Below are 25,618 nucleotides of genomic sequence, written 5' to 3'. Positions count from 1 at the left end.
ATTTAGGTAAAACTTAGGTTTCAAAGCATCATACAATAATATGATCATAACGTATGTTTTACATTCATATCGCAGTATCAGCGCATTTCAACTAAATTGTTATTATAAATATTATCATGATTTACCATTCAAGCCAATTATGTATCTTGAAAATTGTGATACACCATTATGATTCTTGACTTGAAAGCAGTGTTAGATATTGTTGCTTGAGAGATGTCCAGCTACATTTTGCAGTGATTTCATTCAGTTTACTTCTGTCATAGTTACGTACAATATTTGGTGTTCTGCAGAATCGTCGTAGATGTTTAAATAACTGTTGTTCTGTATTGTATAAACAGTCTTCTAAAAGAAATTGTAAGAGGTAATTCGGTATGGGAAAATAATCCTTTATAATGTAACAAAAATTGGTATAGCCCGTATCATTTATTTTCTACCTATTGTTATAATGTAGCAAGCCAAATAAGACTAAAAGTTCTGATTGGCTATTTTACTTTGCATATAATTTAACTACATGCTTAATTGTGGTAAACAACTTATCCAGGGACCTCTACCACTCTTCGTTTTGATTTTGAGTGAGTGAGACGTAAATTTACTTTACCATCCCGTTGTTCTTGTATCTTTGTTATTAATCAATACTGTAGTTGGCAAGTTTATGAATAAAAGAGTCATAAAGACTCATGAAAATTTAATCTACTTACTTTCCTCATTTATCTATCTATTTACATTGTATGTGAAGCCGACGGAATATCACTGTCGTCGAACCTAACGCTACCTGTCATAATTTATTTATTTATTTAGGTTTAAAAACACATACAAAAACACCAGCCATTGGCTGATAACGTTTGTTTACAATCAATATACATATAATTAAAAGTAAAAGAGGCACAATTATAAAAAGTATAGAAAAATAACTATATATTATAAAACACAAAATACAATATTATTCGTTCATAAAATTAAGTACGTCATTATTATTATTATTATTTAAGATTATTATTAGTATACATTATTAAAATTATTATATAAAAAGTCGAAACGGCATCGAGAAAGTAAGAAATAATCATGGAAATCAACCCATATCAGTTAGCATTAATAAACTTAACAATCGTAGGTATTGCAGACCTTTGGTTTCAGTTTTACACCTGGGGGGAAGGAGACTTCCGGTACTAGTTGTATTAGACCTAAGGGTTCTCTTCTCTTCTGCCCGTGGCAAGGAGGTAGCATGTCTCGAAAACAGTTGTACTTGAGTAACCCCCTGCCAAAGGACAACCCAAGAGTGTCTCTCCTTGCCTCGAGAGAAGGTAACCCTGTAACCTCTAGGGCATTGTCATAGGAAATGTAGGTAGCACCTAACATTATTCGACATGCTCTTTTCTGGATGGTCTCAATGCTGTTGGCCATTTTCTTGGTAATAGCACCATGCCATACCTGGCAAGCGTATTCCAAGATGGGCCTAATGTAGGAAGTGTACACAGCGATTAGGTCATCAAGAACAACACTGACTTTTTTAAAAATACATAGAGCAAAGAGTCTTCTTGATGCCCGTGAGACAATATCTTGGGTGTTGAGGTCCCACTTCAAATTACTTTGAATTATGACGCCAAGCAATCTCATATGTTCTACTACATCAAGGTTGGAGCCATTTAGATTAAAAATGGGAGACGCAGCGTCAACGCTGATGTCTTTCAAAAAGTTAACAGTATGGCACTTAGAGGGCTTTGGGATCATATTATTCTTTCTACACCAATCATTAACATCATTAAGCATCTCTTGCATTGCAGGCCTTGCTCCTTTACTAACTAACAGGGTGAGGTCGTCTACGTATTTCCACCTTCTGCAGCTTCCGACACATGCATCATTAATGAGCACCAAGAATAACATGGGACCAAGCTTAGTCCCTTGCGGGACGCCACAGGTTATCTTACTAGAAGTAGATGTCAAAAATTCGAGCCAAAAACAACAAGTTTACGTAATTAACAGGTTAATTAATTTGATTTCATCTGAAAGATCGTCGCGAGAAAGTAAACAAAGATTTTAAACCACGAGTATGCTGCTAATTAGGATTGTTTACAACTCGTCACGGTTGAGAAGGTGTTTTCACACAGATCGCGAGGAAGTTTTATGATTATGCATACAGAGTAGCCAAACTTTGACTGGAAGTCAAAGTTATTTTTTTAAAAAAAAAAGTCTTTATTTCAGTTAAATTAATTTTTTTGGACACATTTTTGGTGAAAGTTAATAACTATTATGATACTTCAAAATTTTGTTTGAATTAGTCAAAGTGACAATACATCTTTATTATTGGAATATTGAATTACTTATTTCAGTGCTGCCATATAATATATGGAAATGGAGATAAATACTATGGAAATACATATTAGGCAAATTTATGATTTGGCTTAAAATTATGAGAAACCCCTAATAAAACACAAAATTATGATGGACAAATCATCGAACCACAATCCACGAAAAGCCCTTGTTCTGGATTTCCATTTCCATTTCTGAATTACAATTTGTCAAAACACAATCACAGTGTGATAGCCTTTCTGAATCTCATTTTGTACATGCTCTGAAACATGTACACAACTATTGAAATTGTGTAATTACTACAGAATTTTTTTTATCCAAACTAATGAAATCAATTATAGCAAGTTGAGAACTCTGAACTCATAAGATTTGAACTTACTTGGAAATATCTCAGGATAAACCAGCTGGTTAGGACACAATGGAAGACACCCACAATGAACAGCTTCAAGCCTAAAAGAACAATGAAGAACAAAATTAAATTTAACTTCTTTATTTCATAATTTTACCACTAAACTCACTAGGTAGGGTACATTAAACTTTGTCTTATAACAGTCAAATTTAACGCTTTAATTGTTTTATTATTACATCAGATTTCAGTATTGGTCACTTTTTTTAAAAAGATATTCAAAAATATACTATTACAGTAGTTCAATACAGGGGCACTGAAATGATTTTTAGAGTGGGTTTTGAATTTGAAGTGATATTGAGGGTGAGGGATGGTTCCAAGTTCTGGAAATGTTGGATATGTAATCTCGAGCAAAAGGGCTGTTTAAGATGTTTTGTTAGTTGATCATCATATTATAATAGCACTAAGCCAAAGTTTGTTCCGGTATCTCCTCCTCAACTGCAAGTCCGATAATAGCGCTGTTCGAGCTGGGGCACCTTTTATTTCTTAAAAAAATGTGTTTTTAGACCAATTTCTTTGCAAATACCGAATGCTGCGTTTACTGATTCTCAAACAATTTTCCTACGTCACAATCAGGTCACTTAGAGGTCAAGACAGCAGGTGGTCAGCAGCATGCCCTCACATGCACCATTTCAAAAATGATTATCTAACGGGTGGTAAGTACAGTTTGCTCATGTTTCTACCTTATGCCCGTCGCTCCTGCAAAGCATAAACTTGAGCCACCCTTTTGATGTTAACATTTAATGTTATTTATTTGGATATTTAATTATTTATTTTATGTAATTTATTTTCAATCATTATTTACTTCTTTCTAATTACACCACCAGAAAACAGACATTGTTAAGATTACCGTAAACATTCTTTTCACCACAAATCAAAATATTACAAAAATTGAACAACAGAAGACTGCAAGAATATTTAACTAAGTCGTTGTTCTCCAGTCGGAACTGTTACTAAGATGCTTTTGAAGCTTTACAAAAGAAGACAATTCCCCAGACGACAATGAAATGCATAAATGTACAAAAATATGATAGAAAATAAGCGACTAGGTGACATTAAAAAATATTAAACAGTAACACAAAAAACGTCTATAATTTTAAATATTAAATACACAAACAAAACAAGAATGAAGAAACAGTAAAAGGTAAAGGTAAAGGTTTGTCCTCAAGCTTAACTGGAAACTGAGGAAATTTGGATTAGGCCCTCCACGGACCCACGGCTGCCAGCAGTGCAGCGCCTACCGAAGGATGAGGCAATGAGAGTAAAGCATCTTGCCTAAGGATGCAATTAGTATGGTACAGATAACCTCAAACATATGCCTATCACATGCTAGTCCGATATTACCTTTACACCATCACTCTCCAGTATATACAGCACCCGCAGCAATTTCTAGATGGTCTCCAATCCAGAACGCAACCGGGCCCAACGTTGCTTAACTTCGAACCGGTGTCTCAATGCAGTATGGCCGTACTCAGTAAACAGTATGTATATTTAAATATATTAACAAGATTCTGTTTTCTTTTTCATTTGTGACTGCATGCTTCAAAGGTTCATGTTACAGTGCACACTATATTCCTTGACTCTTCAATTTTGTATTTTAATTAATTTATTTAATCTTTCTTTATTCTGAATAAACTTTCAATACAATGTACTGATTTCCAAAGTGGTTCAGTTCTTAACTACATAAATATAAACAAAATACAGTATATAAATGGACAAAAGAAAATACAAAATTAAACTTAAAATTATCAAAATCAAATTAACACAATTAAAGTAAGTACATTTCAAAGGTAAAGACAGAAATAATTGAGATTTTTAAACAAGATAAAAGAAGTTTTGCTGGCTTTTAGAATTAATGAAAACAAAATACAGTAGACACTCAAATATTGATTTAAGAATGAATAGGAACAACTTTTCTAGATCATATATACAACATTGTACTATATTAATTTTTGATTCCTAACTAGACAATGCCATTAGACAAGTCAACATCTGAAGTTAAAACATGTCAGGTGGTTGGTTTTTTTTGCTTAAGTTGTCATCAAGCCAGCAGAGGTGAGGAGAGTGCAGTGTATTAAATAATACTGTGGTAGCTATGTGAAAACAACATATGGAAAATTAATTAATGTTAATTCAATTCAATTCAATTCAATTTCTTTTTATTTCGGAAATATCATCCATATTAATAAACGTATAAATAGAAAAAGAAAATTAAAAATCGTAAACTCTAAACTTAAGTATATAGAATGCTTCTCCATCTACAATACATTTTGTAGTAATACGGGATATTACAGGGCATGGTCGGATGTCACAAAAAGAAACGGCAAAGTACTGTTGGGTTCATATGATTTTATTTGAATAACAAGAAATACAGCAAAACGAAAAAACTGAAAATATATAATACAAGGTAATAAACTCCATGCAAAAAATGTAATTAAGGATATATAATAAACTTAATAAACTAAATTAAATTTGAGCAGCAATGCATAACTATAAATATCAAAATACAATTATTCGTGAAAATAAAGGATTTCCAATTCTCTTTAGAAAACGACCACATTACACTTATATAACTTGTAATTAACAATTATATCTTAATGTCTTACCAACTCAGTGGCTCTCTTGGCACTGGCCTCATACGAAGTCTTATTTCATGTTCGTATATACCACATACAGCCTAAAATAAATCAAGTGAATATTTTGCAATACTTCAACATATTTGATAGGACTGACAAACTCATTTTGTTGGTCATTATAACAAAAAGTTATAGATTCAGCTTCTTTACACTATGCAAGTTAATTAAAGAGTACCTTTAAATGTATAGATTAAAAATAAATACATTTGAGCAATGAAGTCTCAAAAGTATACTTAAACTAAGAATAACAACATAAAAAGTCTTAACTAAAAATACAAAGGCTCAAAATAAATTGATACTTGATAAACCTGCACTACACTACACCTTTCTTGGCAGTAAATATATAATTTAACTGGCGTGTGCCTATCAATCATTATTGTGCATGACAGTGACGTCAATTATTTGTTAACAAGCAAATAATAGTTAAAAAGAAATAAAACTTAGTCTACAAAATATAAATTCAATTCAGTCTAAGAGCTTAGCCAAAAAAAAATCTAAATCCTAAGCATAAAATTAACAAAATATAATACAAAAGTAAAGTAAAACATACCCTTTTTCTGAGGCTTCTCGATCAGATCTCAAGATAGACTGACGAAATTTAGGATAAAAGTGTCACAACTGGACACAAACATAGCCCAACAGGACTTAGGAACTTCCTGTTTCTGTATTAATTGGTCACCATATTTCATTTCAACTTTTACCATTGACATACACTAATTGATTTAATTGTACTGATAATTAAGAAAACAGTACAAACACTTTACTGTAATGAAAATACGGGTGAAAATATTACTTTGCAGGTTCCATACTTTGAACTTAACAATTAAATTGTAGTCATTTGGGTACTGTCAATGATTAAAACACACATATTCTTTTAAATCGTGATTCAGCCAATTACAGTTTTAAACAAGAATATTTCTTACAAAAAACGCTGCTTGCTTATTGTTATTGCTAAGGTCAAGTCTGGGGGTCACTTCATCAAGCCTAGATACTTCAAGTATCCTATTACAAACAAAAACTTCAATGGACTGTTTTGATAATAATTCAATGATTATCTGACAGTGAATTATAGTAATATCATGGGACTCATAAATACCAGAAATGCTTTGGGATTTGTCATTTCCCAGCCGTTTTTTGGATTCAACAGGTGCAGGTACAGTACCTATAAATTATAGTCGAGTTTCCATTTTAACAAAAATGTCAAAGTGTAGTACTATTACTGCTGCTTGATTTCATCTAATGAATGAGTCATCTCGTGTGACGTAGCGGGCTAGAGCAGCAGCGTGAAAAATAGGAGCTTACACCTGTCCCTCTGTGTCAATACCAAAGTCACCTCATGGTTACTCTAAATATTGATTTGTAGTGTAATAATGTTTATCATTTCACTACATTAACCTTCATTTTCAAACAAGATACTAAACTATGCAGATGCTATTATTCTACATGCAGAGAGCATGTTTTAAATAATAATATCTAAGAATAGAGACAAGTGGAAGACAAACATTACAATATGTTTGAATTTTAATAGCATCACCATATAATACTATCCTATTATAAAGATTGAAAGAAGAAAATTCAGTAAACTTGACAATAATCCTTTATATATGTTTACATTTTATGTCATTTAATAGCATCACCATATAATACTATATAATATTATAAAGATTGAAAGAAGAAAATTCAGTAAAGGACAATAATCCTTTATATGTTTACATTTTATGTGGTGACCTTGGAGTCACTCAGTCAGGTTGAACGCATTTTTTGGTTGGCTAGCAACCACGCAGCGCCACCTACTGTTGTGACGTCAGCATCGCAGAACTCTATGTCAACTGATAAAATGATGGATGTGTCCTCTTTTGCTTTAAGTTATGATTTAATGATAATTTCTTTAATTTATTTAATAATAATTAAAAAACTATAACTCCATGCATTTAATGGTTCAATTTGATAGGCTATTAGAAAAAAAGCATCAAGTTTGTTCATACATTGTTATGTAATTACACCTTATTATTACTAACACGTTTTTGATTGGTGCAGACAAAGTTCTATTGTATTATACTTGGATGGAACATCTATAATACGCACATCAGAAGATGAAAACGTACAGTAGTTCCTTATTACCACAAATATTGGTGTACGACAAGTTGCATTTGAAGGCACATCATACATTTTATTTTGTCAATACGTATTTCCAAAACGCCGCAATGCATACGTTTGCAACTTTGGTTGTCGTTCTTAATCTTCTGCCTATTGTCGTTCTTTCGACCAATTTATTCTATACAGTTATCCAGGGGCAGGCTCTTGATGGTTGGAGTTATGAGTTGAAGAATATAAGCCGTGTAAATTGTTTGCTGGAATGTTCCGACAAATCATACTGCTTGTCGGTCAACTATAACCAGACAGATCATGTTTGTCAAATCAATAAGCAAATACTGGAAGAAGCATCAACAACAAAAAACAAAAAATACGAAAACAACATAATTCAAAAGCCTGCGTTTAGTTACATCGAAAGGGTGAGTTAAATTTTCTGATTTAGTGTACTGATGGAATGAACAACGTACGTAATATTTAACAAAACATGGTTTTGGGGAAACGCCTATTGAATTTTGTTGGCTCCTGAAGTAGGCCTACATAAAAGTAATGAACTAAAATATTAAGAGGAATCACTTAAATCCAAATATCAATTAAATCCATATATAAAATAGAAAAATATTTCTATCAATATAAAAGAGTCAAGTATCAATTTATTTTACCATTTAAAATTCATAAAGGATAAATAACAAATGCTGGTATGGGTTTTTCCTAGGACTAAGCCTACTATAGTTTAAAAGGGCACTTCAAGAAATGGCGAGTTTGTTCATATTCAAATATTTTATTAAAATTGTGACTTTATTAATTTCATATTCATATTCATACATAATTTTTATTTAAAAATTCATAATTGTCACTTCTGAGAAATTTTGGTTGGGTTTTTCTCCTCATTTTAGTGTTATATTACTGAAATAATGATTCCAAAATCTGTATTTTCAAAACTTACTTTTCAACTGTTCTTAAAGATATTCAATTGCAATAGATTTAAACAAGTTTTTTTTTCACTTGGTAGATTTCATTCTTTGTGAACCTTTATAAATCAGATGCAAAATTATTAAGACAAAAAAAAAGATAGAAGAAAATTTCAGTTTCAACTTGGATCCACTAAAAGAAATTCAGACGTCAAATGCCAATGTCAATTTTTAAAGATTCGCCTTAAATGTGTTAATAGCTTGAAGATTTATTTATACGAAACATAACTTTTTTTAAATAAATAAATTACTTTGATAACATTTAACAATTATTGCTTCTCTTTATAACTCTTTGAATAATTAATTTCATAAATAATACTTTATATTATTTTAAGAATTTTAATATTTTCACTTGACCTAAACTTCAACAGTGTTTCAAAGGTTCAATAATATTTTGATTTGTAAATAAAAGACTAAATTGATGTAAAAAAACTAATTTTTTCATTTTTTTCAATAGCAAAATTATACAATTTAAAAAAAATATATATATACTTTGGAATGTTAGTGTTTCATCTTTAATTTTAATGAGAAACCTGTGAAATAGCAATATTGTCAATCATAATTTGAATATTGTTATGTGTTGTCTACTACACATGATATCATTTGTTGTAAGTATATTGGGTGATACATTATTAGATTTTAAGCAAAAAGTAGTAAAAACGTTCATCTGGATCTCTGTATAGTATTCAAATATTTTGTTCTTTTGGATCATCCAAAAGAAAAAAATTATTTGAAAGAAGAAACTTTATTTAGTTCTTGATTTACTGTCATGGTGAGACTACTATTGGTGTAAATAAATTAAAAACTATCAGCACAAAAAGCAATTACGTTTAAATAAATTATAAATAATAATGGGCTCAATAGTCATAAATTTATACATTCATGATCAGAATACATTTCTACGCAGGCATGATGCATGACTGTGTAGTGGACGTATGATAAAAAATAATGTCTTTGGATGCGACTTTAAACTAGCATATCTACACCAATTGGCCAATGTGATGCACCTACATTATCGTGTGGTCACTCTCAATAGGAAGTTCACTATTTCAACTACTGTCAAATGCTGTTCCTCTTCTCTCTCTCTCTCTCTCCAAAACTATAGTCTGTAGTTATTAAATTACTGTAATAGCGGCATTCTATCTATATACGGTCATTATGTTAATTATTTTATATTTCATTTTTCTTCATGTCCTGGCCACTGATTCCCAAAACAAGTAAGTATACAATTTATTATTAAATAAATTTATTTTTCATATGGAGGTTCACTTTTATTATTAGTGATTGGCTGCTGGCAGTGACATTTTGTTTCTGTTGAATTTGCCTATAGGAAATGTTCTCTTTAATATTCTTAAAGTACTTTCTGTTGTATTGACCTACTATAAAATCAATCTTATAACCAAATGGACGTTTCATTCAATGTATAGGCTTATTTCAATGTTATATCTAATATGTGATCTTCAAATTTTGTAATTTTAGAGTGTTTTATGAGGGAGTGTAGTAACATTTTACAAAATAATCCTTCTGCTGTGAGTGGTGAATATGTGATACAGCTATGTGATGGAGGACCACAAATTACTGTGTACTGTGACATGAGAAGTGATGCAGGATGGACAGTAAGTATTGGCAACAATTTATGTAAATACATCTGAAGGAGCACATCTCACATATGACGTCACACCCTGCACTCCTTACGTCTTGAAAATAGATAGAAGGCGATGTTGACCTTTAGATGATGGCAAGAATAAAATAGGGAACTTTAACGAATGACGTCAACATTCTACTCATTTGCACAACATAGTTAAGTGAACAGTTGTTAGGCATGTTTAAAACTTGCATATTGGTGGATAAATAGCCTATTGCAAATGAACAATTCTTAATAATATTCGGCTTTATTAAAAACATAACTTTAGATTTACCATTTTGTTCAACAGAAATTAATGAAAAAATCAATCTAAAAAACTATACCTACGGACATGCAGATCGAGTGAGTAAAGCGTTGCCTGGAGGTCACATGTAAAACCAACAAAACTATGATGATCTAAACATAATACAAGAACAATCACACTAAATGTTCAAAAACTTGCATAATTATTGTAAAATGAGTATAATCAAATCAAATCGAGGAACATCAAAATTAAATTGTTAAATATTGACGTAACCTCATAGTAATATTAATATTCAGGTTCTTAATTCATTTATTTCTATTTACTCCAGTTGATGAACTTGAAATCGGTGTTTTAGAAAATAGAGTATAGATTACTATCCTTTCATTATCAGGTGATACAGAGAAGAGAAGATGGATCAGTTAATTTCAACCGTAATTGGTCGCAATACAAAGAGGGTTTTGGAAATTTGAACACAGAGTTCTGGCTTGGTAATGAACAGATCAACCGTATAACTTCCCATGGCAGTTTTGAGCTCTTAGTAGAGATGACGGACCACTTGGATGTAACAAAGTTTGCAAGATATTCTCACTTCCATGTTGGTACTGAGGACTCTAACTATGTTTTGACAATTAGTGGATACACAGGAACGGCAGGTTAGTATATCTTTAATCAATTTTTACACTAAAAAACACATTTAAAGTATACAAAGAATTAACATTTTTTGTAGGCCTTATAGACCCTTACGCCCGTATTCTTAAACCGGACTTTAGTGGTAGTTCAAGCTAAAACTAAAAAAATGACGTCATTTTAATTCATAAACCGAACTTCAACTAAATCACCGACTAAATCAGGCCAACCTCGACTAAATCGAGACGGATTTTGATCGATTTTTTTAGTCCTGGAGGGGGCAGACTAAATGGTCGACTAAATGTTTTTTAAACGATGTTTATAAAAAACGTAACAGTCATTGAGTTGTTATATTGGCCAGATATTGAAGAATGAAATATCTATATTTATATTAGCTTAATTAAATATACATTGGTATAAATTATAATAATGAAAATCATCTTTATTTACAACTATATACAAATTACATTATTTTCTTCGCGCAAGTCCGACTTGAGCTACGTCACGCCATAGCGACAATGGGAGATGCGGCGATTCACCACGCGATGGAATGTTTAGGGGGCCTAGCGCTTTCTTGTCACGCTATGAAGTGCGTGGTTCGTGGCGATCATACTTTGTTGGAGGCCTAGAAAATATAAAAGTTACCGTACCGCCATGGTTCCTAAATATATTTTGAAGATTTTATTTGTTGTTAATCAAATATACTTCACTTTTAAATTAATACTGATATTGTTCTAATAATTAACGATTAAAATTATTTTTCATGTATATAGTCCTGATGCGTAAAAAGTGTTGTAAGAAATGGAAAGTGATATCAATGCGCAAAATTTTGTCTGCTCCTCAAATACTCTCTTGTCATTGGCCAATGTATAGCCTTTGTTACCCAGACGTGTGCAACTCGACTAAAAGCTCGACTTCATTAAGTCGAACTGCAAACTTCGACTACTTCGTTTTTGAATCGAATTTGAAGTAATAGCTCGAACTACGACTTTTCCAAATCGAACTTCGAACTACGACTAAAGTCCGGTTTAAGAATACGGGCGTTAGTACTGTGATGGGTTTGTCACACGGAAGTGAGCCCTCTAGAGTAAAAGAAAGGAGATGAATAAAGATGGACGACAACTACAACGTGTTTTGTTATGTTCTTATTGTTGGTTTCTTCCTAACGAGCGAGCCCGTAACAAATTGGGGGGTCATCCGGGAACAAAGTGCGGAATTGTAGTGGTAATTTTAGTTACTTATTCTAAGCTGGTTTTAGGTTTAGAGGCGTTTTATAACGAACGAGGTTTGGCGGTCGTCGAGCCAGTACACTGTGTTGTTGTTTTAGGCTTGTGTAGGCTTGCTACTTGCTATGATACTAGAAGTCTGTTTGGCTTTGATTTTAGGGGTCTATAGTTATTGAGACCACGGCGCACGGTAGGTTTAATATTGTGTGGGCTTGGCAGGTATTTCATTACTGGTGCCTTAATTATCGTCATATTGGTTATTATTTTAACCTGTGTTTTTGTTTGTTTGTTTCAAATAGAAACTATGTCAGAAAGTGATTTTGACGAGGACTTTTTGGATAGCATGTCCATTGAGGTGGTAGCTCAGCTATCAGAGGAGCGTTTGCGACTCCTGGGTACTAGGGTTGGAGCATCTATAAATGATTCCATGAATAAATATGACTTGATAAATGTGATTGGAAATCATGTTGGTTTAATTACTCATGAATCCGTAAAAACTGCGGGGAATGAGGTCGAGTTGGCTAGAATTGAGTTGGAACGTGAAAAATTGATTTTTGAAAGAAGAAAAATAGAGATGCAAACTCAAAGAGAAATGGAAAAAGAAAAACATGAATTTGAGTTAAGGAAATTAGAATTAGCTAACCAAATGGGTCACACCACACGGGTTGCTACACCTAATGATTCAGAGATTACTCAGAATATTAAATGGGTTCCCAAGTTTAATGAGGACGAGGTAGAGACATATTTTTTAGCTTTTGAGAAAATTGCTAATAGATTAAAGTGGCCTGCTAGACACTGGACTGTGTTGTTACAAACTGCTCTTGTGGGTAAAGCCCAAGAGGTATTTTCTGCATTGGCTGATGATCAATGTGAAAGCTATGATGCGGTTAAAACTGCTGTTTTGTCAGCTTATGAGTTAGTTCCAGAGGCGTATCGTCAGAAATTTAGGAACTTAGGTAAACCTTATGATCAAACGTTTACAGAATTTGCACGTAAGAAGCAGATTCTTTTTGATAGATGGTGTAGTTCGGAAGAAGTAAAGGGTGAATTTGGAAAGCTTCGTGAGCTTATGTTAGTTGAGGAGTTTAAATCTTGTTCCCCTACTGAAGTTCGTACACATCTAGAGGAGCAGAAAGTTGATAATTTAATGAAAGCGGCTTCTGTTGCCGATAATTATGTGCTCACGCACAAGGTGGTGGATGCCAAATCGGTTTCCAAATCTGTTGATGATTCTAAGGTCCAAAGTCAGAAAACTACAGTTAATAGTAGTAGTAAATTTGTCAGAACTTGTTTTTACTGCAAGAAAAAGGGTCATATAAAGGCAGATTGCTGGCTGTTTCAAAGCAAATCTAAAGGGGATAATAAGAAACCCCAATCACTTCCAAACACGTTAGTAAATACAGTCCCGTTGAAAGTGACAGCGAGTCATGACGTTGATGAATGTGAGAAGTTGATCCAATCTTCAGGTCCGGAAAAAGTGCGAAAGCTATTTAAGCCTTTCCTCTCTACTGGTTCTGTAGCATTGATCAACGATGTGAATCTGAGTAAAGTTCGTGTCTTAAGAGACACAGGGGCGTCACAATCCCTGATAATAGAATCGGCATTGTCATTTTCAAACGAGTCTTCTGCTGGAGCAAGTGTGCTCATTCAAGGTGTTGAAGGGGGTTATAAGGAAGTCCCACTTCATGTAATTCGGATTGAAACAGATATTGTTAGCGGAGATTTTGTTGTCGGTGTCGTTCCGAGTCTTCCAGTATGGGGTGTCACACTCCTTTTGGGGAATGATTTGGCCGGAGACAGACGCCCGTATTCTTAAACCGGACTTTAGTCGTAGTTCGAGCTAAAACTAAAAAAATGACGTCATTTTAATTCATAAACCGAACTTCAACTAAATCACCGACTAAATCAGGCCAACCTCGACTAAATCGAGACGGATTTTGATCGATTTTTTTAGTCCTGGAGGGGGCAGGCTAAATGGTCGACTAAATGGTTTTTAAACGATGTTTATAAAAAACGTAACAGTCATTGAGTTGTTATATTGGCCAGATATTGAAGAATGAAATATCTATATTTATATTAGCTTAATTAAATATACATTGGTATAAGTTATAATAATGAAAATCATCTTTATTTACAACCGTATACAAACTACATTATTTTCTTCGCGCAAGTCCGACTTGAACTACGTCACGCCATAGCGAAAATGGGAGATGCGGCAATTCACCACGCGATGGAATGTTTAGGGGGCCTAGCGCTTTCTTGTCACGCTAGGAAGTGCGTGGTTCGTCGCGATCATACTTTGTTGGAGGCCTAGAAAATATGAAAGTTACCGTACCGCCATGGTTCCTAAATATATTTTGAAGATTTTGTTTGTTGTTAATCAAAAGTACTTCATTGTTAAATTAATACTGATCTTGTTCTAATAATTAACGATTACAATTATTTTTCATGTAGGCCTATATAGTCCTGATGCGTAAAAAGTTTTGTAAGAAAATGGAAGGTGATATCAATGCGCAAAATTTCGTCTGCTCCTCAAATACTCTCTTGTCATTGGCCAATGTATAGCCTTTGTTACCCAGACGTGTGCAACTCGACTAAAAGCTCGACTTCATTAAGTCGAACTGCAAACTTCGACTACTTCGTTTTTTAAGCGAATTTGAAGTAATAGCTCGAACTACGACTTTTTCAAGTCGAACTTCGAACTACGACTAAAGTCCAGTTTAAGAATACGGGCGAGAGTGACAGTAGAACCGGTTGTGTGCAAAAGTCCTGTTGAAGACGAAAGCACGGTGTGTTTAGAGAAAGAATTATCACATGTGTTTCCATCATGTGCGGTGACGCGATCTATGGCAAATAAAACCATAGATGAGGATGAGAGTATTGACTTATGTGATAGTTTTTACGGAGAAATTACAGATCGCGTTTCCCAAGAGGCTGTCTGCTCAGGTCCCGAGTCACACACTGCCCAGGCTGAACAACAGCACCCAAAAGTGTGTGATTTCGGTCCGACAGTTCTCAATCGGTCTAGGTTAGTGGAAGAGCAGAGTAATGATCCTGATTTGGTGCCATTTGGTCAGCAAGCTCTTTCTGTAGAGGAAATGTCTATTGTTCCTGTTTGTTATTATATAAAGGATGGCATACTTATGCGTAAGTGGAGGCCACCAGATATTCCAAGTAGTGATGTTTGGAATGAGATTCACCAGATAGTTATTCCTAGTGGATACCGTCAGGATATTATTGGTATTGCGCATGATGATCCTCTTTCAGGGCATTTAGGTGTCAATAAAACGGTAGACAAAATTCTCAGGCATTTCTTTTGGTCAGGTCTTAGAAAAGATGTGTCTAACTATTGTAAATCCTGTCATGCGTGTCAGGTAGTGGGGAAGCCTAATCAAAAGGTTCCAGTAGCCCCACTTAAGCCTATTCCTGCATTCGGTGAACCATTTTCAAGGGTTATTGTTGATTGTGTGGGTCCATTACCACGTACTAAAAATGGAAATGAGTATCTATTAACAATAATGTGTGCATCAAGTAGGTTTCCAGAAGCGATTCCTCTTAGGCGTATTACAGCTAAGAATGTTGTTAAAGCATTGGTAAAATTCTTTACATGGGTAGGATTGCCTAAAGCTGTTCAGTCCGATCAAGGATCAAACTTCATATCAAAGATATTTAAACAAGTCTTAGAGCAGTTAGGTGTTGCCCATATAAGTTCAAGTGCTTACCATCTACAGTCTCAAGGGGCACTTGAGAGATTTCATCAAACACTTAAGAATATGATTAAAACCTATTGTTTTCAATGTGAAAAGGAATGGGATGAGGGAGTTCCCTTATTGTTATTCGCTGTTCGTGAAACAGTGCAAGAGTCCTTAGGGTTTAGCCCATTTGAGTTGGTGTATGGTCATTCGGTCCGAGGCCCTCTTAAAATAGTCAAAGAAAGGCTATTAGGGAAAGCAGAAGAGTCTGTATCGATACTAGATTATGTGTCTGAATTTCGTGATCGATTAAATCGTGCTCGTGAGATGGCTAGAAAGAATCTTGTGAAGGCTCAGGGTAAAATGAAGAGATTGTTTGATAGGAAATCAGAAAAGAGAAGCTTTAATTCAGGTGATGAAGTGTTAGTTATGTTGCCTCTTCCCAGTCAACCATTATCTGCAAGATTTGCTGGTCCTTACAAAGTATTAGAAAGAGTAGGAGAAGTTGACTATGTGTTAGATACTCCAGATAGGCGTAAGAAGAAGCGACTGTGTCATATAAACATGTTGAAACCATACACAGCGAGAAATAATACTGATACCTGTACGTCAACACCAGTTGCGTGTGTTGTTGAAGAGAATTCTGAAGAGTTTGGGGATCCTGATACATGTGTTAAGTTCAGTAATTCAGATGTCCTTGCAAACATTGAAGATAAAGTTGGTCATTTATCTCGTGATCGTAAGGTTGAAATTGTTAGTTTGATATTTGGAAATCTGCAGCTGTTTTTGGATGTTCCAGGTCGAACAAACTTAGTGGAGCATGATGTTAAGACAGCTGATTGTTCACCAATAAAACAAAATCCATATAGAGCAAATCCGTTCAAGATGAAGATATTACAAAATGAGATTGATTACATGATTAAGAATGATATAATCGAGCCTAGTTGCAGTGCTTGGAGTTCTCCATGTATATTAGTTCCGAAGCCAGATAAATCGTATCGTTTTTGTACTGATTATCGGAAGGTTAATGCCAAATCTACTACAGATTCATATCCCATACCGAGGATAGATGACTGTATTGATCGTGTGGGTAGTGCTAAGTTTGTCAGTAAATTTGATCTTCTAAAGGGTTACTGGCAAATTCCTTTAACAGAGCGTGCGAAAGAAGTGTCAGCTTTTGTAACTCCTATGGGTCTTTATCAGTATAAAGTCATGCCTTTCGGTTTAAAGAATGCACCAGCCACGTTCCAGAGATTGGTTAATGGTATAATTTCGGGGTTGGAGGGCTGTGAAGCTTATATAGACGATTTGGTTGTTTATAGTGATACTGTACATGGGATGTCCATGTGCAGAGAATTAAGGCATTGTTTGACAGGTTGACAGCTGCGAAGTTGACAGTAAATTTGGTGAAAAGCGAGTTTTCCTGTGCAGAAATTGTGTTCTTAGGTCATAAAGTTGGTTGCGGAAAAGAGAAACCATTAAGTGCTAAGATTAAGGCAGTCTGTGATTTCCCAGTTCCAAAGAGTAAGCAGGAGTTAATGCGTTTCCTGGGAATGGCTGGGTTTTATCGACGTTTTTGCAGAAGTTTCTCAACGCTTGTAACTCCATTAACGAATCTGCTGAAAAAGAATGCGAGCTTTGTGTGGTTGGAGAAATGCAATAATGCATTCATTAAAGTTAAAGCGATGTTATCAAACGAACCGGTGTTGATGGCTCCACAATTTGATAAACAGTTCTCGTTGATGATTGATGCCAGTGATGTTGGTTCGGGTGCTGTGTTGGCGCAAACAGACGAGAACGGTGTTGACAAGCCTGTGTGTTTCTACTCGAGAAAATTCAACCAGCATGAGAAACGTTATTCTACTGTTGAGAAGGAGACATTAGCTCTGATGTCAGCGTTAAAGCACTTTGAAGTGTATCTTGGATCTACTCCGTTTCCAATTGTAGTTTGGACTGACCACAACCCATTAACTTTCTTGGCAAGAATGAAGGACAAGAATCAACGCTTGTTGGGATGGAGTTTAGCAGTTCAAGAAATGAATCTGGAAATTCATCATATCAGAGGAAAAGACAATGTTGTAGCTGACGCTTTGTCAAGAGTTTAGATAAAACATGCATGAAATGATTTTAAAAGTGTTGTTGATTTTAAAATGTTTATTTAATTATAATATGTTAGTTGTGATAGAGTGATGCATTAATGGCATACACGGATTTAAAGTAATTAGAACTTGTGAAATTTTAAAGAAGCAGTTGAAGTAAATTCATATCAACGACCTGTTAAAATAACTACTGTATAAGAAAAGATTTAAGATGTTATAGTAAACAGTTATAAGTTTAATCCTATCAAACTTTCTTTAAGTGGGGGTGTGTGATGGGTTTGTCACACGGAAGTGAGCCCTCTAGAGTAAAAGAAAGGAGATGAATAAAGATGGACGACAACTACAACGTGTTTTGTTGTGTTCTTATTGTTGGTTTCAGCCTAACGAGCGAGCCCGTAACAGTACCTTGTAGTAAAAATAATCAATGAATACCCACATACTGTAGAATTTTATTTTAATATCGCATTTAAACTGCTGGGACAGAATTTGAGACATGTACTGTACCTAAGCAGCGGTGGCGTCAGGATCTAAAGTCCACGGAAGCAACAGTTCTAGCGTAATTTTATTAAAATTTAGGGGAGGCAGCTTTCTTGGGTGAATGTAAATAAAATACTGCGTGCAAATCCATTCTTTTAATTTTAATAATGAACTGACCTTTAAAGTTCTTTATCATAGTTATGTAATAAAATATAAATAGCGAAAGACCTTATTTATTATCCTATAGAAAATAGAATTCAAAATCAGGTACAAAACCGACAATGACTTACAATTGTTCAGTTCTAACTAAACAATCTAAAAAACCCACTTTTTGAACACATTACACAAGGTCTGATGGCATGTGTGACAAAACTGGCGGAACAAACCAAATATTGAAGCTACGAAGGATGCTACGGAATGAACGCAAATGATTTTAATTGTATTGTGTATGTGACCGGTCACACTAAATGGAACCAAATGGAAACAAACAAGACCAAACGAGGCTCAGAATATTACAAACAAACAAGGGCAGATACTTATATTAATTATTAAAACCCAACTTTTATAGCAAAAACAGTGGAAATTTATGTTAAAAACAATACATTTAAATAAAAAAATTAAATACAGTAATATTAAATTCTATGAAGCATAAAAACTGGGTTTATTATTTATTTGAGTATATATTTTTACGCGCGCGTGCGCACATAGCGTTAAAAACATACTTTTTTCGCGTGATTTATGTTTTTCCAGCCTTTTCTAGTAATTTTACCAATTTTTAAACAATTTCGCCTTAAAATCACGTCATACGAGCACCTGGAATTTGATAATTTGCGCGCGTTTTTGATGAAAAAGTTAAAAAATTATGCCTTTTTTTAAACAGTCATAGATTCTAAACTATACGGTGAATTTTATTGTTTATTACATATTCTGAAATTCGATGAGTTGTAGATATCGAATCATGCATCGATATGGCTAACCGGATATTGTGACGTCATCGTATGGCCACTCGATTATAAAATAGAGGATTTTTGTCTCTTTCGTCATAGCTCATCACATTTAATAGAGCGCATCTCCACTTATCCGTATTTCATTTCCCACCATGTTTTTATATTGTCTAGGTCAATCAATTATCTTTCGCATGATTTACCATTTTTAATTTTTTTTTGTGACGTCATCATGTCCAAAGGCGTCAATAACTTTGGTCACTACAATAACCCCTTGTTATTGTCAGGATCTTTTTTTTTTCTATGTTCTTCTTTCTTTCCCAGAATTTTGTTGCTAGTGTATCTCTAAATCTTCTCAACATAACATTGTATAACTTTATCAGAAGATTGACCTCTATCTGAAGATGTCGTAATAAGGTTTTCGGTCCCGTCCGAGTTGCGCAGCGTAAGTTACGCGCGATTTTATGAATTTCAATGATTGATCATAGATTAAAAACCAAAAGTCATTTTGTATTGACACTTGGTGAAAATTTAATTCATATGAAGGGGAAACTTTCTATGGATTAAAAATGGCATGTTTCACAGAAAGTTACGCCAAAATTAAAATTTCAAAATGCGAAAAATCAACTTCTAATCAACTTTCTACGCGTTTCATGTCATTTTGAGAATGTGTGCGCATTTTTTTACGCGCGCGTGCGCATCATCATCATCAGTCGGCTGCGGAGCAAGCGACTACAAGCTTTCTCCAGCCACAACGGTCCTTGGCTAACTCTGACGGCTTATCAGTTGTAATCATGCCTCCTTCATCCCCTAAAAGCTGTTGGATGTATTTCAGAAAGTTGGTTTTCTGCCTTCCTCGTTTTCTTTTCCCATGTTGAGGAACATACAGAGCGTACTCTTTGCATCGTTCGTCATCAGGCATTCGAAGCGCGTGACCCAGGAACTTTAATTGACGGGATCTAATATTTTCCAGTAGCGGTCTGGTCTTGGTTAGGTCATAGATATAAGCATTTGGCACCCTATCTGTTCTCTTGATATTTAGCATGATTCTATAGCATGAAGTGCCAAAGGCGTTGATTTCACTTTCCATCGCCTTAGAGAGGACCCAAGACTCGCAGCCATACACAAGGACAGTAACACTGGTTGTATTGTACAGCTTTACTTTGGTGGAGATCTCCACAAACGTTCTCTAGCTTCCAAAATGCTGTCCAGACAAGACCCTTTCTTCTTTTAAAATCCCCACTGCTAGATGCCATCATGGAGCCGAGGTATTTGAAGTTGGTTGCATGGTTGATTGCATTTCCATAAACTTCAAGTGGGGGCTGTGAATAGCAGTTGAATACCATATACTCCGTTTTAGGGGCACTAATGATAAGCCCTAGGTCAGCGGCAGCATTGGCAGTTCTCGTTAGCTGTGATTGGGCACGAGGTATTGAAGACTCAAGCAGGGCGATGTCATCTGCAAAGTCTAAATCATTTAAGATTTTCGCTGGATAACTTCTTGATTTTCGTGGGCAAGTCACAACTCCTGAGTCACATTCTGATGACCGGAGCAGCAGATAATCCACCAAGATAATAAAAATATATGGAGCCAGTACATCACCTTGAAGTACTCCAGTTTTTACACTAAAGGAGTTTGAGATGTTACCATCAACCATGACTCTACTGCTAGAATTGGTATACAGTACCTGGATAGCATTTACCAAGGGTTCTGGGATGCCATAGTGACGTATAGGACTGTAAACATCACTGACCTGCGCATGTAGCGCAAAAATATATATTTTTCGCGTGATTTATGTTTTTCCCGCATTTTCTAGTAATTTTACAAACTTTTAAACAATTTCGACTTAAAATTACGAGCACGTGTAAATGGATAATTTGCGTGCGTTTTTGATGAAAAAGTTCAAAAATTCGTCAAAATTATGCTTTTTTTTAAATAGTCATAAATTCTAAACTACATGGTGAAGTTTATTTTTTATTACATATTATGGAAGTTGATGAGTTGTAGATATAGAATCATGCATGGATATGGCTAACCGGACATAGTGACATCATCTTATGGCCACTCGAATATAAAATGGCGGAGTTCAAATCTAGTTACTTTTTTTAGTTCCTTCTTAATTTCTTTTAAACGTTCAATTTCCTTGTTGTTGAAAGCATTTTTTTTCTTATGTATTACTGCACAAACTCTGTTTGTTATCCAGAGTTTATTATTACTATGCACTTTAATTATTAATTCGCTACAAAAACAGATATAGTCGCTTACTATTTTGTGTCAAATCATGTATGGAGTTAAAATAGTTTTTAAAACAGTCCCAATCAGTTGCTTCTAGTGCACCTTGCAGTTGTAGCATCGCTTCGTTTGTCCATCTCTTTACGGTGATTTGTTTTGGTTCATTCGTCTTGTGGAGCGGGGTGTATCTTGGTCGTAACATAACCAGATCATGGTCTCCCAATCCTGGCAACTTTGTAGACATGTAAGCGTTCTTTAGATTAGAATAGCAAAGGTCTAGTTTATTGTTCAGTCTAGTATTACATGCGACGTGCTGATAGTAGTACAGTGATTGAAATCTCCATTTATGATGATCAAAGCATCAGGTGATTTTGGTTCGATATCATAGTAGCCTCGAAAATTTCCTGGGTGGCACTTTTAGCTAATGTTTTATCAGGCACGTAAACTGTCATTACGATGACGTGTGAGAACTCTTGTGGTGTGTAGTATAGCCGAATGTTAGTCACCATGATTTCTGAGTTTGGAGTACATACATGGGATTTTACCGATACGTTATTTGGATGGCAATATCCCTTATTAACGTATAAACACAGACCACCGCCTTTCGATTTACCAGTTGCCAGCGAGTCTCTATCCCCACGTACCATATAAAAACCACTTAGCTCAGTGTGACTATCATTGTGTTGGTCAGTTAGCCAGGTCTCAGTAAATGAAATTAAACTTACATTCCTAAATTCATTTAGGTGCTGCACATTTGATCTGAGCTCATTCATTTTCAGCCATTGTTGGCTATCCAGCAATTGTACATTACCGATTATCAGTGACGGGATGTACGGTCTGGATCTTTTCCGTCGAATTCGCTTTCTAAGACCTCCTGCTTTACCTCGTTTGCGGCGTTTGATTTCTTTAGGCCAGTCAATGTACTTTCCAACGGAGGCATTACTCAGGTACGCTTTGTCCAGGTGTGCTTTGTTTTGATCACGTAGTTGTAATAGCTCGCTACTTGAATAGATGAACCATATTTTGTAAGTTAAAAATAAAACTCATGGCCAACATAAAATAACCAAAAGTGACTGGCTACGCACGTCTAAGTTAACAAAATGGTGAAAATATCCTTTATTTTAAAAATAATATAGATCGTCAGAATGCTCGGGAACACCTATTTTTTATTTCAATTTCTTGAAGTGTATGTATCATATGTATGCTTTTTAATGAAATTAAGAGAACAAAAGTTGATAAAGTCATCATTAATTGCATTTTAAATACCAATCAAATAATTATGACATTTTCTTAGGCCGAAATAACAAACCTAACATTAACTTTCTTCCATAAAATGTTCATATATTAAAGTTAAAAGTTTTTAGTTTGACAGTGCATCATTTTTTTAAATTTTTAAATATATCATCATAGTAAAAAATTATAATTAATTGCGGTATGTAATAATCTAACTGCACTAAAGTGGTTACTGCATAGTAAATAGCCGGAGGAATTATTCTACAACTTTTAGTCAGTTGTGTATGGCTCGGTGGTTTGGGCTGTGTCTATGGCATTCAAGGTACCGAGATCGAGTCTCACCTTGGGAAACAAAACGAAATGAGATTTTTTTATTATCCGTATTGTTTATTCAATTTTATTTTTTAGTGTATAGATTATACACATGATTTATAATGAAATCTAGATATAAAGTAACTTATGTCTTTATTATTATGTAACAAATGTGGTTTATGACATTATACACAGAGGAAACTTTGATCGGATAGTGATACAAATATACAAATATTTAAAAATTTAAAGATATATGAAGTAAACTAAAGATGATCTAATATCTTGTTTGTTTAGGTGATTCTTTGGCATACCACAATGGTCAACAATTTACAACGTATGATAAAGACAATGATAAGAGAATGGATAGTAACTGTGCTACGGACAGGAAAAGTGGTTGGTGGTACAAATCCTGTCATTATTCAAACCTGAATGGGCTTTACCTTACACCAGGTACAAATGCAGGTATCAACTGGTATCATTTCAATAATAAATATGAGAGTCTCAAGAAGACAGTGATGATGATTAAAAGAGCACCATAAGAGAATGTTCATGATTCAGACCTGAATGGGCTTTGTCTCACACTAGGTACAGCTGATTACAATGGCATCAACTGGAATCGCTATTTTGATCTTTTAAGACAACAGTGATGATGGTTAAAAGAGCACCATAACAAATCAGAATCTGTAATTATTGAATAATTTAGATTCCTCTTTGTTTCTTTTAAATATCATTTTACCTTATCATTAAATAATTATTTTATTATAATAATTCAAATGTTATAACCTTAATAATCAAATATATTGTCATATCAACTGTGATTTGTTTAAAAATTTATTATAGGGAATTTTTAATTTTGTATTTTAAATTATATAATAGTAAACAATGAATGTTTTATTATTAATCATTTTTAAATATTATACCAAATAATATATTCATGTCATTCTGTAAAAAAATATTTATTTTATTATTTAAAACTATGCTAATACATAATAATGACATTATTATATTCATTGTTTTTAATTAATAAAATCAAATTGATATCTAATCATAAATCAGTATTTCCTATATTTTAAGTAGATATTTGCTGTAGTTTTAAGTGTTAAATCTTGTTTTGAAATGATTAAAAATGAAATAAATACTTACAATGAATGTAGGCCTACATATTATATTTATAATATTGGTTTTGATCAAAGAAATTTGTGACATAAGCAAACACAAGATGAATGTTTATGTATTTTCCAAGGTAAAGGCGAAAGTATATAAACATTAAAAAAGCAAATAAACTACTATACAATTTAAGATTTAAATCTAAAGCTTTCATTGTATAAATGTAAAAAATCACTAAAACAAAACTTTCCTATACACTTTCAAACCTAAATGGGTTTAACCTAACACCTAGATGTTCTAATAACAACATCAGTTGGCAACAGTTACAAGAGGGCAGTGATTAAGAGAACACCAGAAACATCATTTTAATTATAGATGACAAATTTCGTTTTTGTAAAAGCACAAGTTAACGGAGTACTTACTCGAACGTTTCGATCTCTATCAGAGATCCTTCTCAACTGACTGCGGAGTGTTAATGCAGCTTGCTCATTCTTGACGTCATCTGTTGATGACGTCGTACGCCTCCGGTTGTATGTTGGAGGTTGTGCGGGGCTCGGCCAGGTGATGTGTCTATCAAATCATTGTACAAATGCGAGAGTTTGTGGGCTCCAGTGTCCCGGTTCATGGTCCTCTCTTTATTTCTCCTTATATGTAATGATTCTCTAATCTGTCTGTCTTTGCGTTTAGGCTCTTTGGTTAAGATGGTAGCCTCCCAGTTCGGTACATGATTGTGTTTTATGACATGTTCTGTAATGGCAGATTTGTGTATGATCGAAGATGTGGATGTTCTAGAGGCCCTAGTCATTACTCCCCCCGTGTTTGTTGTAACATCTTTTTTGTGATCATTAATTCGTGTTTGTAATGCCCTCCCTGTTTCCCCAATGTAAACTTGTGGACAGTTGCGGCAGGTGACTTCGTAGATTACTCCACATGTATCCATCTTCTCGATTTTATCTTTTGGGTGGACGAGGCTATTCTTGATTTTATTTTGGGGTAGGAAATAGGTTCCGACATTGTAATAGGAGAGAGTGTGTCGTATTCTTTCTGCCATTCCTTTTACATAGGGGATTCCTATGCTACCTCGCATCTTGATCTTTTTTTTCTGTGGTTCGTGTCCTTTGTTCTTTTTTCTTTTTCGGTTTTCCATAACTCTCTAGAAGGACCACTCTGGATACTGGCAGTTGTATAACGCTTTCTTGATGTTATCCATCTCAACTTTCCTCAAATCCATATCTCCCACTACCTTCTCAGCTCTGTCCACAAGTGTGTTTATAAGCCCCAGTTTGTGTTCGAGTGGATTATGTGAGTTGAAATGTAAATATTGGTCTGTGTGAGTGGGCTTCCGATAGACTGAGGTGGTAACTGTTC

General features: G+C 34.3%; 2 protein-coding genes across 2 annotated transcripts; one reads left to right on the top strand and one right to left on the bottom strand.

Moving 5' to 3' along the window:
* The first annotated feature begins 14,999 nt into the window (after positions 1–14,999).
* LOC140041135 (uncharacterized) lies at positions 15,000–17,950 on the top strand. Its single transcript, XM_072087556.1, has 2 exons — positions 15,000–17,102; positions 17,198–17,950. The coding sequence occupies exons 1-2, from the start codon at positions 15,000–15,002 to the stop codon at positions 17,948–17,950; spliced, it is 2,856 nt and encodes a 951-aa protein (XP_071943657.1).
* Positions 17,951–20,459: 2,509 nt separating this feature from the next.
* On the bottom strand, positions 20,460–21,023 carry LOC140041128 (uncharacterized). The gene has a single exon (XM_072087543.1). It carries the CDS (start codon positions 21,021–21,023, stop codon positions 20,460–20,462), a length of 564 nt encoding a protein of 187 aa, XP_071943644.1.
* Positions 21,024–25,618: the final 4,595 nt, after the last annotated feature.

This window comes from Antedon mediterranea, chromosome 1, assembly GCF_964355755.1.
Source record: "Antedon mediterranea chromosome 1, ecAntMedi1.1, whole genome shotgun sequence".
Taxonomy (NCBI): domain Eukaryota; kingdom Metazoa; phylum Echinodermata; class Crinoidea; order Comatulida; family Antedonidae; genus Antedon; species Antedon mediterranea.
The sequence above is the reverse complement of the archived record's forward strand: the minus strand, read 5'-3'. Positions and strand labels throughout refer to the sequence as shown.

What these genes read in the sequence shown, in the direction of transcription:
- LOC140041135 (XM_072087556.1), top strand. Translation starts at nt 15,000, where the DNA reads ATGGCAAATAAAACCATAGATGAGGATGAGAGTATTGACTTATGTGAT. An exon ending in CAGCCACGTTCCAGAGATTG is followed by an intron (nt 17,103 to 17,197) that starts GTTAATGGTATA and finishes GTCCATGTGCAG; the next exon opens with AGAATTAAGGCATTGTTTGA.
- LOC140041128 (XM_072087543.1), bottom strand. Translation starts at nt 21,023, where the DNA reads ATGGTTGATGGTAACATCTCAAACTCCTTTAGTGTAAAAACTGGAGTA.